The sequence below is a fragment of the Blastomyces gilchristii genome (assembly GCF_000003855.2).
Source record: "Blastomyces gilchristii SLH14081 genomic scaffold supercont1.4, whole genome shotgun sequence".
Classification (NCBI taxonomy): Eukaryota; Fungi; Ascomycota; class Eurotiomycetes; order Onygenales; family Ajellomycetaceae; genus Blastomyces; species Blastomyces gilchristii.
The window spans coordinates 3,941,283-3,960,064 of NW_003101679.1; the positions used below are offsets into that span (position 1 = coordinate 3,941,283).

The window sequence follows — 18,782 nt, forward strand, 5'->3', positions numbered from 1 at the left end:
GGGAAGTAGGCGTAGACTGTTAAATTCCGTTGGAAATATTGTTTTATTCTTTTTGGTTTGTATTTCGATCTTGTGTTTCATGTTTTTAATAGTAAGAAGTAGTTTTTCTCATGTTGTGGTGGTTGTAGTTGGGTATTTTTTTATGTTGCCGCTGGAATATATATATAACTTCGCCCTTGAGGGATATATAGATTCTCCAGAGACGTTTCGGAGCCAATATTTTGACAACCTAGAATACCAGATGAAGCTCAGTAATTAGACACGTAGAATTTCTTAATTCACTTTCATTTATCTTCCTTAGAACAATTATCTCTGCTAATCCAGCTCCATCCATCTCCAACCAGCAGCATTATCCCAGACGAAACGCATCTGCAAACTGTACTCTTATTTCCTAATTTTCTACTACATACTACGCGTAATCAATAACCAACAGGGAGCAAGCTGATGCAAGGGCCAAGGATGACAAAACAGCTATACCGCTCATTGTTGTTATGATATATGACCGGACCAGATATCTATAGATGAGCCATCGTCACGTCTTAAGGTTCTACACGTAAGGGAGCCCGAGCCCGAGCCCGAGCCCGAGCCCGAGCCCGAGCCTACTCCTACGGCTCGAAAGAGAGGACCAACCTCTGTGGAGTGTCGTAGGTGCCATTTCACCTTGTCAGAGCACTGATATATACCTCCAATCCAAAATACACGCCCCGGTGTGTCAATCATACATATATCCAAGTGTCCACGCCACCCGCCTGTATTGATATTTTGTCAGCATGGGGAATGTCCATCCGTTGGGAGGTTCAAATATATGAGTCATTGGTTTTACTCCACTGGGTTGTATTTTCGTTGGGAGGGATAGGGAGGCCGAGGGTCGCAGTAAGTGTCCAGACGGCAACAACGAAATCGACCACAGCGGCGGTTGGGATGGCGAGTTTCCGACTCTCGTGGGTGCCTAAATAGCAGGTAAGGCTGGCTCATTGCACTGGAGGAAAAGAGTTTATGTGTTTTAGGCTGCTGCCATGTCTGTTTCTGCTGTGAGAGTCTGGTGATAGACCAGTGCGAAGCGTTTTAATGTTGGTTGAATCTGACTTCGGCCTTTGGAGTGAAGCGGTGGCGCGACTGAGGCTTGGCAAACTCCAGGGGGGGGCGCGTTTCTCTTTCCCCGCTTGAGATTCTCTGACACTGCATTTTGTAACTATAATACTCGAAGATAAGATGGAAATACTCAGTCAACTACAGAATAAATCGTTGATTATACGGTAAGGTTAAATCCGATTGGTTTCTGGTGCATGGCAAGCGACGAAACGAAAACCCGATACCAACCCCGGCTCCTACTAAAAGATTGAAGTAAACAACTCGTCCCTGAAAATACTGTGAAATGGGGTCATTTTAATGAATCATCCTTCGCTCCTCCAACGCCGTCAGCGGATTTTTGCTTCAGTTTTTTTTAAATATACCTCAGCAAGCTGCTGGCACGGTCGCCAAATGCATCGTCGATTTCCAAGACTCATGAATTCGGCGTCCATGGCGTAGGTTGGGGTCGTCTTTTCGTATAGGTAGAGATAGAGTCGTTTCAGACTCAGGTCGTCGGGAATTCCACTTCCCTTGCCACCGCTATCCTCGTTGTCATCGTTATCTGCCTCGCCATCGCTGTCTTCCCCGCCGTCGTCATCAAGAATATCGTTCATTTCCCAAAGCCACTCCATTTCCCGGGCAAGGAGCTGCTTCCAGGAGCCTTATAACACGTGGCACTGGTGACTGCCCATGATGCCTTTGAAAGGGCACAGATTGAGCTTCCAGAAAGCCAAGACGGGATGTTGTATAGAATCTCAAACGGAATTTTGTCGAATGGATCCTTAACGACATGCTTCTGAATATCATGATTGAGGGGAGTGTGTTTGAAAGTATCATGCGTGATTAATTCACGGAGCAAATCTGTCGCATCGATGAGGGGGTTTTGTTATGATATACTGGAACGAAGTGTCGTCCACCTGGCCACATAAATACAGAAACCTGCGGATTGAAATGGTGTTATTTGTGTATTCTCTACCTACATCTTCCCCAGGCACAGAGTACCAGTCCTGTTTCCGGGCCCTCAAGTTGTCCATAATCCAACTCCAAGAAGGCATAGACCTGAGAGAATTCCTTCATCACTTCGTATAGTACTGTCCTATCAAGGTTTGTTGGATTCTGTCTCATAATTGAGTGCCCATGCTAGGCGGCAAAAACATTCCCAGTGGAATGGGAACATGGGATCTGGGCTTCCAAGATATCTTTGAAGGCCCATGGTAAGTATTTTATTATTACAAGGTCAGAATGAATGGAAATTCTGAATACAGGTTGAGTAAGTAGTTCTATCGGGCGGCTGGTCGGGATCTAGTATCATTTTCTCTGTTACTCCTGGAGCTGATAAGTTACTAGATGAATGATTTAAAAAGACAAAATGTAGTTACCATCGCCAATTTCAACTTGTATTTCCAGCTACCAACCGACTTTCTCAGCAAAATCAATCCATTTTGATACTGAATCAAAAACAGCTGGGTGAACGTGACTTACCAGATAATCCAAGGCCTTCCCTGGGCCAGAAATGAACCCCCTAAATCACAACAATACATCCAGATACAGAGAGGTTAACCAAACCGCTACTGTCCCACCTACTCAAAAGAGCTATTGAAAAAGAAAGGGGTCGTTCTACATGGATTTCTTCAGTGACATAAAATACTTTCTATCAATGCATCCCACACAGTGTACAGTCCATAACCACTGCAGACTCTCTTCACTAACGAGCTCCGGGTCATAAGCATAGTTCTCCTCATGCTTAGTCCACCCGCCTTCATTCACATTGTATTCACCCCTTAATTCCTCTGCATCCCAGCCATCAGGAGTCCCGTATCTGGATGGATACCGTCCGGTTTCCATGAACAGCTTGCGCTTTCTCGCAACTCTCCTGTGCCGCCACTCGAGAGCTTCTGATGTAGCTGAACCTATGCTACATGTTTCAGCGGTCCCGCTGCAGAGGGTGCAATAGCAAGCTGTTCCGCCCATGGTCAAGGATTGATTGTGTATAATTAATTAATTGTATTGAGTGTCGATGGAGTAGACGGGGGTTGACAATTGGCAATTCCCCAAAGCAAAAGAGATCATCTTTGGAGAGAGGGAGAAATAATATACTGTTTCGCGCATCTGCCTGGAAGAGACGAATACGGGCTTTGTGGTGGGGGGGGGGTCGATGCCTTTGGTTTGGCAAATCAGCATTTGAAGCTCTTGTTCTTTTCCCGCGCCCGTCTCTCTCGGACTCTCTCCACACCGCGCACGGACAATGAGGGGGCTTCTGGCGATCATGGGCTATGACACTTTGTAAAACGTGTTAGCAAGCGCTGAACATCATCGGAGAGTTCTCATTTTCGTGGTATGATTGAGCTTGGAGTGCATTTATGATTAATTAGCTTCGAGTACCGTTTTTCGAGAAACATCAGTAGAATGTAGGGGGTATTTAAACGCGGTCCCACTTGGGAAGAAGCCAAACGCATCGCGTAGTAGGTTGAGACAAATTTTGAGAAGGTTAACCTATTCAAATAAGGCCATCTTTGGGGTAGCAGGATTGTTTCCGTTGGCCTGTAACGTCGTTAATTCTTTGCATACAACAGTTGGAGGGCGCTACTTTTTTTATACTCCATGAGTCCACGTCGCGTGGTTCAGGCACAACAATGGCGGCTGTTATTTATTTATCTGGGTAACTAAGGTACTTTCCAACCCACTTTGCTTAGAAGGCTCGATGAAGAAAGAAATAGAACAATTTCGATTTCCCCGACGATATTTCTGACCCTGCAAGGATGCCCTCAGATCTGAACCATTTCAGGGTAATTAGGTCCATTCATTTTGGCCGTTCTCACTCATTTTCGCGGCGAATCTTGGTGACTCTCTGACATTTGCTTGCTTCCAAGGTTGCTGCTATTTTGGGTTCTCAAAGGAGGTAGTTATTTAAGTAATGGCCAACAGATATTACGGTGAACATCCGGGAACCACGCATAGTAAGAGAAACTGAAAAAAGTAACCAACAGTGTTGTCGAATAAAAAAGAAATCCCACCTTTTCATTTTTTTAGAGGTGCTGCTCTCGATACTTTACCTGGTAGCAACCCCAAGTTTGGACCAAAGCGAGCTGAATGCCACTCACTCGCTCTCCAGCTAACTAAATAATCCCCACCAAACTGCTCCCGCTCTTCCTCCATTTTGAGATTCATGGGATGTTTATTTCTGCTGAGAGGAACTAAGCAAAAATGCTGGCTCCCAGGGTGAACACAAGCCAGGTTCTCTAAAAGTGGAAAACCTTTCCCAGTTCATGTCAGCGAAGAATGGTCTGTCCCGCACGTCGTCCAGGGGAATTTATTATTGTTTGGGAAATCGAACTGCGCAGTGCTCACTTCTCACCCAATCTTCAAGCAGGGGTTGTCGAGTGTTGCACTACGACGCAGCGTACTCTCCATGGCTTGTATGGGTTTTTGTGATGGTGTTGAGAGGGTCGTGCCTAATATAGGCCCTAATCCCCGCCCTGCGGCGAGGTGACGAAAGGAGAACGCCGCAAGCCAGAGGTTATTTGTTTCCTACGTACGGAGTAAATAACTGTACTTCCTTTCAAGTTGTCCTTCCACATATTTACGGAAGGGTCGAATGCTTTCTTTTTCTTTTTCTTTTTCTTTTTTTTTTTCGGGCTTTGTTTCCCCTCTCCTTTGTCCTCTATTGGACCAAGCTCCCTTCCAACTCCGATTGACCATGATCCGACTGAAATCGGTATATAACCCTTTTTTGGGGGTTTTCCATTGGCTGGAAGATCCCTGTTATTGGACAATAGCAGATCGGAAGCGCGAAATAAGACGGTTAGACGGGCGAGAGAATAGTATAAAAACTCTACGCATACTCATCCGGAGAGCGCGGGGAAAACTCTTGGAAAACCAACTGGGCGGAATAAGTCGAATTCATTCCCTGATTTGAGAAATTCGGCCGACAAGAGCTGGGTATGGGAGGAGGAGATGTAAGAGTTCCAGGTTTGGGAAGACATAAATATTGAGGAGAAACTTGCATCGAGCCATATTCCGGAGAATACCTTCGCATTTCAATTTCACAACTGATCACCCCGCAACGCTCAGCAACCCCCCCAAATTACAGAGAAGATTACCTGCTGCAGAGAAACAGTAGTAGATCCTTCATACCGTTACCTCACCTCAGCCTACCCTAGCTCATCCCGGTCTGGTCTTCCATAATACAATCGGGGAAGCTTCACCCAGCGCGTACTTGCTGCCCTTTGCATAATCTGCTCAGAATAATTTAGAACCTTTAATTAACAACAAGGAATAGGGAAAAGCGACGAAGAAAAAGGGTATTCATGGCAGCATTGTACGGTGACGACGACTTTACATTTCGATCGCATGACATCATCCAAGAGCAATCATGTCTGCCACCAGATGTTCACGCCAAAATGATTCTGACGCAGTCATCGCCTGACTGGAGCAATCAGCTTCAGCAACAACCGCAGCTGCAAGAAGGGGCCCCTATCTATTCGCTTCATAACCACCATCAGCAACATCAAGAGGAATATCATCTGGGGAATCAACTTTACTACTACCAAAGGTTCCAAATCGAGCAGCAACGGCAGCAGCAACACCAACAGGAGCTGCAGTTCCAATACCAATCGTACCCATACCAACGCCAGCATCAGCAACCTTGCAACCATCGAAACAAATCCAACGACCAAAGTGAGCGAAGGCCCCAACGCCTGGCCTTACCTCGTCTCGACACTTCTTTCCCCGCCGTCCGACCGCCCAACCAACCCATCAAGAGGCCGAGATACTATGCTAACTTCCCAATAAGCACTCCCGCCAGCTCCACCACATCCACCCCACTATCTCTCAAAGCGAAATGTCAAACCCTTCCCGAGGGTGCCCAACACCAAGCATATTCCTCGGTATTCACAGACCCTGACAGTGCAAGCTCATTCCATTCAGATCCCAGACAACCCGCCTCAGCAGCTGCAATTATTCCCACACAAACCCCAGGTTCATCGGAGCCCGTGCTTCCCGAACAGATGAATCAAATCGATAGCGTCCCAAGACGTCCCGCCAAGGCCACGAAATCCCGAACTCTGTTTGGAGTTATGGCATCTATCGTATCCTCGTCACGCAAGGAGCGGAGCGTGGCCGAGAACCAGAAGTCAGTAGTAGTACCTCAGCTCTCGGATGCCAGTGCTGTGGCTCATGTTAAGAAAAAGCCGGAGCGAATTCAGGCCCTGTTTGCGTTGTTGGAGGGGTTGGTCAGCAAGGACAAATAAATTGAGCTCCGGCCGTTGGATTCGATCAATTGATCCTTTTCACTTTTGATGACCTCCGGTGTTTGGGGTTGGTGATGGTAGTGGTGTTTTTGAAAGAGGCCATTCTTTGCTCTTTCGATTCTGTGACGAGGAAGATCAACTACAGCAGGGCGGTGAATCCAGGCGAACCATCTCAAGCATTTTGCTTTGTATGTCTTCTTTATTTCCTTTTCAGAATCATTCATCATCTCTGTATATCTGTCGTGCTGGAGTTAACCGGTCGTTCCATTCTCAGTTTTTCATTTCTTTATCAGTTTACTTCCTTGTCTTCCACCTGTTTTTTCTAAGTTAGGGGCACGAGGCGATTCTCCAGGTTGTCTTTCCAAGATAGGAAACATATACTGTCGGGGATCTTTTCCATACGTGTTTCACTGTCGAAGACTCGACGTCAACTTAATTAAATTGCGTCTCTGATATACATACCTTAGCACTTCTATCATTTGAAGAGGCTGTATATGATCGTGAATTATACGCCGTGATGCTATCCTCGACGAATATAACGCGATCTAGAGGCGATGTACGAATTCATGATGGAGGAGGGTTATTACATCTTGCGAGTAGCTTCAGAGGCGATTCCTCTATGGCCCGTAGACATGGCTTCTGTCCTGGCGTGGCCGATGCAATATAAACGAACCGCTGCCCATCGCACCGAGACATTTGGAGAAGCCGTGATATCCCAAGAAATCCTCTCTCTTTGTCGAAAGAAATTCGGCATCCGAAAGACCGTAGGAGTTTAAACTTCAAAAATGTCGGAATGAATTCTAGCCATGGTAGTTTCCGTCACGCCGGACAATAAGCGAAATAGATGCATTGAGTGTCCACGGAGCCGGCATCCTTCTGCAGAGGCGGGCATTTTAGATCTGGAGTCCGTAACCCGAAATTCCGGACACCGTAGGGGGTATCTTTCTTGTGTTTGTAAATTTTCAGACATTTATCTGGCCCTAAGGTTGAGGCAGTAGCTGCCTGAATTAACAACAAGATTGAATGGAATGAAAGCTGGATAGTCTATTAGACCGACGGGGATAGGGAGTCAAAAAAAAAAAAAAAAAAAAAAAAAAAAACCGTTTCTCGAAGCCCGAAGCGTGGCCCATCATAACGCGGAAACATTTTCGTGAACCCCGGAGCAAAACCGAGCCGTGCCTTCATCTTTGAGACAAGATATCCACTCCGAACTTTTAGACATTGCGTTGTTTGCTCCGGCACGGTGTTCTTGTATTCCCTCCTTTTGATCCCCGTTCGTTCGGAACGAACGATGATTAGAAAGGGAGCGGGATTCAGAGAAATATCGACACGGAAGTAAGTCATCGGCAAGGCCAATATCATTCCGGACATATCAAGCATGTCAGTAATTCGTAGAGCAGTCAGTAAACAGGGGGTCGAGGCTGACACTGGTCCCATAGCCCGCACAAACGGGTTTAAAAATGTATTTCTCAGTCCGTGCTTCATGCTTCCACGGCTGCTGCCGCTGTGAGTGCGGAGGTACGGACAACACGTTTGTGGGCGGCCATCCGGAGTCCGGCCGGTTTATTGTCATAGATAGGATTGTATCACGGTTGCGGGAAATGGAGTATGCGGGATGGACCGGTGTAAATCCCACCCGGATATAAAGGTGCGATGGAGTGTATCGATTTAATAACTCCGAAATCGCGGGACAACGCTGGACTCCGCTGGACTCCGCGGGACCGCGCTATGTTTTCAGCAAAGGGTTTATTTATTCAAACTGCTAAACTCCGTTAGGAGCTGTTTTTGGGAGGGACGGATATAGGCATTTAGAAGCGCGATGGATTTTTCATAATGATATCGATATCGATATTATTCCCACCTTGGCCCCCCTGAGGCGATAATTCGTGCGTCGGGGTTAACAGACGGACAGACGGCTTTCCCGTGAACTATGATATGAGTAAGGGTCACAAGAGCACGGAGGCTGAGTATATCCGCCTTCATTATTCCTGGTACGGGGCCGTTGAAATCCCCAGCTTGAGAAGCGGCAACTACACAGTGAAAGAAAGACATTATTGTAGTGGGAGGACTCAGAGGAAGCGAACAGGCAACCCACCACAATGCCAAGCTGGCATGACTTGGCGGAATTCCACCTGCTTGACCGCGCGGGTCTGGAAACCTTTCCGTGCCTTCCGCTGCTATCTTTGTATGGATATAGGAGGAGTGATCGACTCACGGGTGCCTGGGATACATCGTTTGTCGTACTATTTAGCTAAATACTGCTATTATCATTTTGTTGCAAGCGACATATCTAGAACATCTGAGCCGAACCCCCTCCCCCTTCATACTACGAGCGGATAAAGCTGCGGCGGCTTTCGTCTTAACAGCGGACTTTCAAGCACATTTCTACGAAAAGTGAATTCGAGGATAACCACTTTCGTATCATTAAATAGTCCCTCCTTGGGGGTGACCTACACGAAATGTCCGCCCGTTGGGTGGCTCATAGTGAGACATTAACTTTGAGCAGTTATTCGAGGAATGAGTTACAGAGATGGATAGAGCTTCCTTACAAACAAGTTTAAAGAGTCACGTCAATCTAAAAGCCAGCAGAGTGAGTGATCTATGTCCATGTCAACAAAGCCTGATGCTCACAAGTGCTGCTTCATACGGAGTCAGAAATGTTCATCCCAGAGCACATGGTAAGTAAGTGTTCCCATAGAGGTTAAAAAAACCCACGGCTTCATACTACTACAGCACCGATGTATAAATAAAAATTAAACCCTTCAATCGCCCGCGGGACGTGAGACCATGGCTTCCCCCTGCGAACTGAAAATGTTATTCTCCAGTTTTACAAACATCTCTTACAGGAAGAAGTTTTGGTGGCTGCTACATAGCATTGCACGGGATGGATGATACACATGCTATTATTATCATACTTTCCACTTCCCTGGTTCATCATCTACCGGCCCTGGTTCATGGCTCTACGACATAGGCATAATATACTACATAGTATAGTATAGTACACAGGAAAAATTTGTCACTCTCCGCTGAATTTCACATGCATATTATACCCCAATTAACATTTAAACGTTGATATTAGTCTAGGCGTGTAGAAAAAGAGGATGAAATCGGTCGGCAATGTAACTTCATTTAATGATCGGCATATTCCTGCATAAATTTTATTTTATTTTATTTTTATTTTATTTTTTTTTTGTTTGCCGAGACATGCAAGTCTAGAAGCCAGTCGGCAGGGGCAGGTCCCAGCAAGGCAACCTTGGGACTGGGATCGGTCGAGAACCATGTTTCTTGTCGGAAGGCGCTAGAAACAACATTGGAAGAACCTTCGCCCATCAGCGACAGCCGCAATATTTAGAAGGTATTAGCAGTCGCAGGAAAGGTGTGCAGAGTTCCGGTGAACTTGTGTGTTTTTTTATAGAAGACAGCAGACAATTCAATTCTCTCTATCGTTGATATAATGGCTCCTGCGTTTAAATCGGGCAAGAAATGCGAGGATATATGTATTCCGTAGAGTGGGGGTTGTTGATGCCACCCTCCTTTGTGCCTGCAATGAATAGTAATAAAATTCCTTCACTATTTTTCAACGTAACCATCCGTTCAGTAAAAAGGACAAGGATAAAGGGAGTATGTAGATTATTGTGATCCAGGTGGTTAAACGGGTTATATTTTCATTTCATATTTCAATCAGTTCCGCAAGTCGCAATTTTGCAGTGTCTTTTTTTCCCGCCAACTTCTTTCTTTTGTTTGGCGAATTGAGGATGACTTTATATTTGCAGCGTATTCAACGGTGCATGTGCAGGGGAGGGGGAAAATGCAAATTTATAGACCATGGGGAGGGAAGGAAGACAAGTGAGTAAAGAATGCCAAACATATCAATAATCCGTTGTTTAAAGGGGGACTTAGTAGATGGGCCATTCGATGATTCAGGGGCTAAAAGAAGAGCGCGCTGCTGGGTTCTCCCATGCCCTTTATTGTTGGTACCGCCATGATCGTTTCCCCCAGCTCCCCTTCCAAGGTATGCCTTAGGGATTAGAATTGTACATGTACCCTGTAGATGAAATCGAAAAACAGATATATTCACATTTTCTGGCGCCTCTTATCCACTTCTGACACAGCTGAACCGCTTTCGATGCGTTCAAAAGGAGAGTATGAAATTCACGTTGTCTGGAACGGTTCATGTCATACTTGTAAGTGAAGGAAATAGCTTCTACCACAGTCACTAGAGAGAGACACCCCATTGATAGAGAATGGAGGCCCACCGTATCCGGCGTGCAAGGCCCGGGTTTCGTGCAATGTAGGAGAGGACAGTAGGAAAGAGCAATTCTGAAAGTAGAATTGGTCAACATAACATCTCCGAAAGAGTAAACTGAAGTTCAGGAACGTTAAATGCTGGATGCTGGATCTTATCCTACCTGGGGAGCACCTGTAAATGCTTTAGCAATATCAACGTCTCGTGACAAGAATGTGAAAGGAGCTCCCGTTTCTGAACCAGAATGATTTCAGGGGCAAGTAACTTCTGGATGAAGAGTGTTTCGACGCTGATGTGGATGTAAAATGGAGCGCCTCGTCAGTCAAAAGCAAGCAACGCATGATGGGTACTGCCTCGAACGTGACTTTATGTGAAGGAGGCTTCCTCACCCGCAGAAGCGGGATATGAGACAGGTATATCTGAAGTCAAGTCCAACCTCTACGCATTTTGCAGCAAGGAACTCTTGCCACAACTTCGGCCTCCAATCAAAAATGTCTAGACAATTTTCGTAACTGATATCCCCAAGAAGTTGACCCCTCCCTGGCTCTAGTCTCGAGCTATCTCATCCTAACGGTCTGAGGAGTCAAGATATGATTGATGCGGTGAGGCCATTTATCGCCATGGGACCGGCAGCATATCAGAACCTACTCTTCACCTGGGGCGAGTGAATTGATTGGAACATCCCCAGAAACATATCTTGGACTCCTGCACATATTTTTGCCAGCAACACCAGCAGAGAGATGCATGGCGATGCCTTCATTTTTCGCTCCCTGTAGAGCGGTATAGGGATACGAAGCCCTTAGTTCAAACGTCTCATCGATATCCTATGAACAACTCCCAACTACACCGCCACTTGCCGTGGCTCCCATAAGTTAGGGGAATCGCTCTGGCATCCCCCATTCGGTGCCCCTTTTTTAAAGGAGTGGATAGAAGGACAAGGAAAAAGGTAATGTGCAGAAAACTAATGGGTAGCTTTGCACCCGCCAAATCACGAACAAGAGATTTCGAAAGGAAGAAAAAGAGGCTGGCTGAAGGGTTTAATATTTCCAAGATATCCATCGTTCCTCCCATCACTGTGCATCTAGGTGAACGGCTCGCCACCTATCCATCCCTGGAACGGGCCCTGATTTTCTTTCCCCAGTCGCATTCCCAGTGGCGCGGATCGGCCTGTCACCGGGGATGAGAGGAAACCTCGAGATCCGCATCTCCTTTGGCCCGGTTGGTTCGTGCGACGCCTAGGGGACTTAGCTACTCCAGCATCATCATCAAGATTTTGAACTAAGCTTATGGTTAGGGGGACTTTGTCCCCGGGCATGGCTTTTTCATGTGATATATCCAGTATTTCTCCGGCTCATGGCCAATGAGTGATGGGACTGAAGTCTAAGGAGACGTGTCAAGTGGCGCGTCTGCAGAGTTACCTTGCAGAGTACATATGTACGTCTGTAGAAGCGTCTTTTGTTGGGGACAAGGGGGGTGCCTCGAATCGAGAGAGATAAACATGACAGACAAAACTCTTCCCCTCCCCACACAGACATGCCCTTCCCCGGCCAATTGACTGGCACGGAAAGCCAACACGGCAGAGTAAAACACTAACCCAAGACGTGGGAAAGATAGCTGTGGCAAAGGAGAACCGAGTTGACGAATCCTGGCTAGTCAGGATGGCGATCAGTGCGCGTCTCCCTCCCGCCTGCCCACTCCTCTCCTGTCAGACTGTCACTGACTGTCAGGGAATGAGGCTCACGGTATCGAATTAGATTAGCAGAGTAGCAGTTCGGGGAGCAGGATAGAATTCCAAGTATCGGATCCGAGTAAGACAAGGAAGCGAGCTGCTCCCAGCTAACCTCAAATATGTATTGTCACTGAATATCGATCCCCGCCACCCCTTCTCTTCTATGTTGCCTCCCAACTGGGAGGTTAGAGATAAAGAGGGAGCTATGATAAACCAAGGTGCCGGAATGTAGTGCGGACCCTGCACGTTCCACCCAATAGCTGGACAAGGGCGGGAAAACGGCGTAGTGAACCTGAACAGGGGAGAAGCATCCTGCTTTTCGAAGGAGAAAAGCCAAAAAAAAAAAAATTAAAAAAAAAAAAAATCTCTATTTGGTGTTGAATTAATCCATGTCCACCTGAAAACGAAACAGTCATTACATGGTATGGCATGTACGGAGGGATAACAACCCTCCTCCTTCCATTTCTTCCCCTGTTCGGCGCATGAGACACCGAGACACAGAGTTGGTCGTTGAGAATACGGTAAAATATCGGGAGGTTTCTCACGGTCCACCTACCTTATAATCATTATCTGAATGGAAATAACTAGGGTAGAAGAGTGCGAGTGGTATTCTTTGCCCCCCTGTGGTAGTAGCCTGTTGCCGGCGGCGATGTCGAGTTCAGTCAGGGGGACAAGGGGAAGGCCAAAGAGGCGCAAGTTAAAAGCGTTATGACAGATGATGCAGGTCTCAGCCAGCATCATTACCGTTCGAATACGAAGATATTCCGGCGAGATGATTTGAGGGATAGTATGTTCCATGTTGAAGAAAATTTTTTTGAACTGGTTGTTGATGTTGAGGAAACGCCAAGCAAGCAACCAGCTGCAAGCGTTGTCAAATTTACTAAAAAGAATGCATAACTAGCCTGGCGTCGAGAAAAAAAAAAAAAGAATCAATAAATAACACGGCCGATTAGAGTTACCGAGGTATCCACCGGGGATCGGGTTTAAAAATAGGTTCAAGTGCCCCACTCTGGCCGAAAGCCAATCGAGACCCGGCCCTGAGAAAAGTCTATTATTCAATTTCCAGGCAAAGAAAATTCCCCACGCCCATTCACGAACAGACCATCATGGTGGACCCTAAAAGCGCCCTTGCAGCTTCTTCTCTCCTTCTAGAAGAACCCAAAATGCCGAATGTCACGCTACGATCCCTGTGCTTTGCAAGGGTGCAGGGATTGTTATGCAGAACAGAAAACCTTTTCACCCGCTAGTCCATGCAGATTGCGTACGGTGTTTTTGGCCCAGTTCATTTGTCGCTGCACGGGCTTGTATTGTAATGTAAAATGAAAAATTCGTGCATCGGGCCACCTGTTTTGGCCAGGGTGATACACCAAAAAAAAAAAAAAGAAGGCCAAGTGCAACACTAGCACCCTGGTGGTTCCATCATAATACCACCCCACAGTGGATATGCGCATAGGGCGGGCGCTTGAAGAAAAATCTCAGAAGGGAATTGTTCTAGAAGGATATGGATAATTCTGGGTCAGGTTGTTGTCGCTTAATTTTCAAATCACTGACTCATTATTTTATATTATTTGCAACTATTGTGTTGCATAACTGCATAAAGCGCGATTTTCTGATAAATAATAAAAATCAAGAAAGCGATGGTAGCTGTAACTACACATGCTCATAATATTTCTCCGAGTGGATGGGAGAGTACGCCCTGTATTGGGCCGAATGTATTCTTTGATCTCCATATTCAAATCCCTCTGCTCCAGTCAGCACATCACCGAGGTTTGTGAAAATTGATTCCAAATTCAACATCACGAGAGGCTTTTCCAAAAATTAATAATAATAATAATAACAGTAACAAGCTGATCTATGCATGTTGATATGCACGATCTCAAGCTTTCACAGGGCCAAAATCTTGGAACAAATAGTAGGGGATATAGTATGGGGTACATTGGCACTCAGCCACAGATCGGGCGCCACATTCGATGCTAGATGAGGTGAGGCCTGGGCCAGCTGTCACTGCCGCCCAGCGATTTCCTGGCTCCATTGTGAAAGTCACCGTATGGGCCTAATACTGCAATTTCGAAGCTAAATGTATTGGGGTAACACAACATCCGCCAGGTTTTCTTTCTTCTTTCTTCTTTTCTCTCTTTCTTTTTTTTCTTTTTCTTCGTGCTTGCCCACTAGCCACGTAACTTGGAAATGGGGAAAGTGTGGCGGTGAAGCAGCCACAGTTACAGCACCAAATAGGAAATGGACATCTCACCTACCTTTGCCCAAACTAGCATTCCCCACAGTTTTCCAGCTTCAACCGCACTATTGATGCCCTTTGATCTGCTCAGATGTGGCGGTGCAGAGTACACCGTGCATTAGCACATGGACAAAGTCCCAGCTGACACCTTCCCTGATCTGCCAGCAAAAAAACCAGTTTCTTCAGACTTTTTCGTTATGTAGGAACCCGCATTTTTTGACTTTGTGAGCATATGTTGGCACAGCAGGCAAGGATGATGATCCATGCCTGCCATGCTAACAACAGCCTGTAGCTACAACATAATGCTGATGCTACTTCACTCCCCCCACCTCAATACACTATTAGCCATCTTTGAATCGGCGAGGATCTTGCATGATGATCTGCTGAACTCTTAGTGTGAAATTCCAGCAAAGCTCTCTCTACAGGACAGAACTTGTTTTAACCTTTTTTTTTTTTTTTTTCCTTCCCAGAGTGTGAAAGCGGGGTCTTTAGCTTATGAGGGCTAGCTATTATTATGCAAGCCATCTAAATTCTTTTAGCTTGATTGATGTTGAAGAGGCCTTTGTTTGTATAGGCAACACTTGCAATAATTGCTTTACTACTCCGTAGAGTGTTTCACATTGGAAAGAATAGGCTTTGTGATAGTGTCTAACAAAGCAATCATTGACTTTGATCCTTTCAAACAGCCCTGCACACACTAATCTACTTCAGATGGTTTCGTGCTTTGCTTTGAATTAAATCAAGTTTTCATTTCCTCTATTATGACTGGTATTAAAGTGATCATCATTTTATTAGACTTATTCCTTTTCTTTTCAAAGAAGGGAGAAGTTTCAAGATATCATTCCAGATTAAAAATGAATTGTTTTAATTTGCTTTGTAATTATTAAAGTACCTAATTACTTGAGATGAAACAAGTGTGTTTATTACTTTCATCTCATCTTACAATGCATTGTTAAAGCTCTATCATAGAGATTTCAGTAGAAGGAGAATTTTATACTTTTTTTTTCCGTCTCATATTTTTGACAGTTGATACCAATCAGTACCTATGTGAAGTGACGATTTTGAAGTTCCAAGTATTTGAATTACAGATGACAGTAGTTCAAAGAGCATGCTACCTGTGTTCATACTCTCTTGATTTGGGGAAAACATGACAACAACCTCTTATGTTTGAGAAGTTGGCAGGTAAATAAAATCAAGGAAAAAAGTGCAGAGTTATTCTACATACATACATGAGGTATGCACATGGTGTCGAATATATCAGCTCCTTAAAAAAGAGTGACTTTATCTCAAAGAGCTTGCGATGGAATTGCAGAGTAACTACGTTCTAGATTCAACGAATAAAAGCGGGTATATATAATATTGCGGTTTAATTTTTCTTGGAAGGGAAGGCTTTTTTAGTGATTCTTTATGTCTTTAATAACAAAGTTAAGAGATATCTGCAAGGTTTTCAATTGGGAAGCAATTCCTTGCTGGCATCTCTTGAGGCTCGGGTGAGAAGAGCGAACTGCATATGCATTATGCTAATGATCATTTGGTGTGAACTGTAGTGGTGCACCTGAATGGCTCAATTGAAGTTACAGCTAATAGCTTTTGCTTAAGAGAATAGTAATCTTTTTTTCTTCAGGAAACCGTAATAAAAACCAATGAGACTTGAAGAATTCTTTCTGATAGAGAGAATTGCGCTTCGGCGAAATTTTAACGCAAAGGCCCTCTGTTGGTTGGGCCTCTGTAACTCAAATGCGGCGGCACTGCAGATCTACCTTAACTCATTGATGATTTCTCTCATTCGAGTATCAACTCTGTCGAACTAGCCGCATATCAATGCATGCTCCTTGTTAATAAATTTGCCGACGTGGTAGTCTGCTATTCATTGATAGTATGCACAATCGACCCCGCAATTCGCCTCATTTTCAGCTGCCTTCGTGGATACCTAGGCACCATGAATAGATAGATACTCAGCTGTCAATAACTGCCGAGGGAATCATCAGAATGGGAGCTTCATCGTTGGATCCTGTGGGTCTGTTCGCTACAAGGAGGCGAAAGGGAATAAGTTCAAATATTTTTACGAAGCCCAGGTAGATAAACTAGTTCAAAGTGCATTCATTATTGATGGAGGGCATTATTATTACTCTTTTATTTATTTATTCTTTTTTTTTTTTTTTTTTTTTTTTTTTTTTTTTTTTTTTTTTCCCGCAGATTATTTTTGCTCGCAAGAAGTTACCATGCCTTGTTTCCTTAATTTTTTTTTTTTCATTTAAATATATCCATTTTGTAAAACATATACACTTTTTGCGAAATCAATGAATAATTAACTTTTTAACCCAGTGCCCTCTCTCTCTTTGATGTTGGTATAACATATTAATATTATTATTCATGTCTCCGGGGCGGAACCTCTGGGGCAATAATGGGTCTCGATCTTGGTGGACATACCCATAGGGCTGACGTGACAGGCCATCGCTTAGAAGTTAGCACGTAAAAGCCCTTAGCCGAGCCTAAGAGCTTGGTCCGGACCCTCAGGAGTTTCAGGGTATTTTTTATTTTTATTTTATTTTTCAGGTTACATGACTCGTTCATCTGTCGGAACTAGTTGCGAGATGTGACTCTACTCTACCTTTTCAATGCAACTTGATTTCTCTCGGAGTCACTCCATAGATGACTGGCTTACTAGTGAATGCTGTTGTTCCAAAAAAGTTTTCAGCTGCCTTATGATTGTTCTATCCGCTCCCGACTGAAAATGTCGGGATACAGACGACCGCCCAGTGCTTATAGAAATGAAAAGGTGGGAATGATAGTCCTTCGCGAATCTAGTCCACCAGCACCAGGCCTAGGGAGCTGTGATAGATGACATGCGATGTGGGTGAGGTTGAGAAATCTCTCTACCTAGATGTTGTGTACATGCGAAACAGTCCTCACTAGTTCTATCGTACCCTATATGTGGTTCTACAGGTTTGCAAAACTCACTGTCTTCTACTTTTATGTTGTAAAAAATTTAGTATTTGTTTTTCCTCCAAGGATTAATTTTATATGGATGGGAAGGTATCAGATAAGGAAGCACTGAAGATCAAATCATGTTATCAACTCACTCTGTTCTTGTATACCCTCTCAAAGAAAAGTATCAAGCGGAACTATGTGGCTCTCAAAAACAGATTTTCAAGACCAGGATCACATCACCATGGTTAAATTCAAAAGAAAAATGGCTCAAGGAATTCAGTGCTTCAGACTCTTTTGACATTGGAATTCCTTTCAGGCGCACAATTCTATCTATGATCCATTGCCACGTTGTCCTCCCGAGGAATAAAGAGGACAGGAAGAAGGCTCAAAAAGAAGGATATTTGTGTTCCCAGAATTCTTGGAAATGATGAAATGGCGTGACATAACTCTAAGCTGACGTGATGTGTGTTTTCCGTTGAACTGTCTTGATCATGATGAGTAGATATACGTATGCTGTACGGAGTAGAGCTTTCTCTATGACAGTTGCCACCTGCTTCCCCATTCACAAAAAAACTCCGAGGGCTCCGACACGGGCACATCGTGAGAGCCGCGGCCGATTATTCTGTTCATATCAAACTGGTAATTTCTTTGTAAGTGTTATTTTCATTTCTTACACACCTTTTTGGCGCCTTGGTAGTCAGTTATACGTCCGTAGGGCTGAGTCCCGTTTTCACAAGCCGAGAGCTACGGACTTTCCCTAGCCCGTGCCCGCCCGACAACTTACAAGGTGAGGAAGTGTCAAACAACCAGAGCGCTTGTTGAGTTTCAGTTTCGCTGGCTTACTAGCCGAGATTGATAAGCGAAAGGTTGTATGTAGTAGTTCCAACTTCCCCCGGCGGACCGGACTGGAAGCTCGCCCAGTACCATTGCATGGGTGCCTTTGATAATACCTTAGTTGTCCTAACCGACATCGACCTTGAAGTTTCTGGTCTCGGGTAAGTCAGTTATGACTCGTGGAAGTTTAAACTTTGAACCAAAACAAAAACAAAAACAAAAAACCGAAAAGAAATAAATCGCTAAGTTACTCAAACCGATGAAAAAATATAAATAAATTTGAATTTTCTGGTCTAGTTGTGATAGGCAGTAAAACCAGGGCCTCGGTGAACGGATTCATCGGGAGCTGCATATTCAGGAACCGCGAAGCATAGAAGGCAGTCGGGTGTTGCAACGGTAACGTAACGCTGTGCACGAAAAAGCGATCAGCCAAGCATAGGAGAAATGCGATTGGTTTGAAGAAGTGGCTGTGCTACGCTAAAAGAA

The 18,782-nt window shown here is 44.9% G+C and overlaps 7 protein-coding genes across 9 annotated transcripts; 2 read left to right on the top strand and 5 right to left on the bottom strand.

Moving 5' to 3' along the window:
* Positions 1-189: 189 nt before the first annotated feature.
* BDBG_03004 (uncharacterized protein) lies at positions 190-3,042 on the bottom strand (the record flags this gene model as incomplete). The annotated part of the gene is made up of 5 exons (XM_031721050.1): positions 190-1,192; positions 1,455-1,732; positions 2,052-2,187; positions 2,554-2,593; positions 2,720-3,042. 5 exons carry the CDS (start codon positions 3,040-3,042, stop codon positions 1,004-1,006), a joined length of 966 nt encoding a protein of 321 aa, XP_031577458.1. The 3' UTR covers positions 190-1,003.
* A 415-nt stretch (positions 3,043-3,457) lies between these two features.
* BDBG_03005 lies at positions 3,458-7,254 on the top strand. Of its 3 annotated transcripts, none has more exons than XM_031721051.1 (2): positions 3,458-3,739; positions 3,841-7,254. In XM_031721051.1, exon 2 carries the CDS (start codon positions 5,379-5,381, stop codon positions 6,318-6,320), a length of 942 nt encoding a protein of 313 aa, XP_031577459.1. In that variant the 5' UTR covers positions 3,458-3,739; positions 3,841-5,378; the 3' UTR covers positions 6,321-7,254. The 3 variants fall into 3 exon arrangements, with proteins under 3 accessions (XP_031577459.1, XP_031577460.1, XP_031577461.1); XM_031721052.1 differs by having other exon boundaries at positions 3,716-3,857; positions 3,942-7,254; XM_031721053.1 differs by lacking the exon at positions 3,458-3,739 and having other exon boundaries at positions 4,139-6,508; positions 6,595-7,042.
* BDBG_16731 (uncharacterized protein) lies at positions 7,140-7,700 on the bottom strand (the record flags this gene model as incomplete). The annotated part of the gene is made up of 2 exons (XM_031724617.1): positions 7,140-7,322; positions 7,422-7,700. 2 exons carry the CDS (start codon positions 7,698-7,700, stop codon positions 7,140-7,142), a joined length of 462 nt encoding a protein of 153 aa, XP_031577462.1.
* Positions 7,701-8,143: 443 nt separating this feature from the next.
* BDBG_16732 (uncharacterized protein) lies at positions 8,144-9,431 on the top strand. Its single transcript, XM_031724618.1, has 2 exons — positions 8,144-8,910; positions 8,976-9,431. Exon 1 carries the CDS (start codon positions 8,256-8,258, stop codon positions 8,658-8,660), a length of 405 nt encoding a protein of 134 aa, XP_031577463.1. The 5' UTR covers positions 8,144-8,255; the 3' UTR covers positions 8,661-8,910; positions 8,976-9,431.
* Positions 9,432-9,925: 494 nt separating this feature from the next.
* Positions 9,926-12,623, bottom strand: BDBG_16733 (uncharacterized protein). The gene has a single exon (XM_031724619.1). The coding sequence runs from the start codon at positions 10,661-10,663 to the stop codon at positions 10,340-10,342; it is 324 nt and encodes a 107-aa protein (XP_031577464.1). The 5' UTR covers positions 10,664-12,623; the 3' UTR covers positions 9,926-10,339.
* Positions 9,954-12,623, bottom strand: BDBG_16734 (uncharacterized protein). Its single transcript, XM_031724620.1, has 2 exons — positions 10,730-12,623; positions 9,954-10,640 (listed from the first exon to the last, which is right to left on the bottom strand). Exon 1 carries the CDS (start codon positions 11,635-11,637, stop codon positions 11,380-11,382), a length of 258 nt encoding a protein of 85 aa, XP_031577465.1. The 5' UTR covers positions 11,638-12,623; the 3' UTR covers positions 9,954-10,640; positions 10,730-11,379.
* Positions 12,624-12,666: 43 nt separating this feature from the next.
* Positions 12,667-13,176, bottom strand: BDBG_03006 (uncharacterized protein). Its single transcript, XM_031721054.1, has one exon. The coding sequence runs from the start codon at positions 13,091-13,093 to the stop codon at positions 12,848-12,850; it is 246 nt and encodes an 81-aa protein (XP_031577466.1). The 5' UTR covers positions 13,094-13,176; the 3' UTR covers positions 12,667-12,847.
* Positions 13,177-18,782: the final 5,606 nt, after the last annotated feature.

Excerpts from the sequence above, each read along its gene's own strand:
- BDBG_03005 (XM_031721051.1), top strand. The coding sequence starts at position 5,379 with ATGGCAGCATTGTACGGTGACGACGACTTTACATTTCGATCGCATGAC.
- BDBG_16734 (XM_031724620.1), bottom strand. The coding sequence starts at position 11,637 with ATGGGAGGAACGATGGATATCTTGGAAATATTAAACCCTTCAGCCAGC.
- BDBG_16732 (XM_031724618.1), top strand. The coding sequence starts at position 8,256 with ATGAGTAAGGGTCACAAGAGCACGGAGGCTGAGTATATCCGCCTTCAT.
- BDBG_03006 (XM_031721054.1), bottom strand. The coding sequence starts at position 13,093 with ATGGAACATACTATCCCTCAAATCATCTCGCCGGAATATCTTCGTATT.
- BDBG_16733 (XM_031724619.1), bottom strand. The coding sequence starts at position 10,663 with ATGTTGACCAATTCTACTTTCAGAATTGCTCTTTCCTACTGTCCTCTC.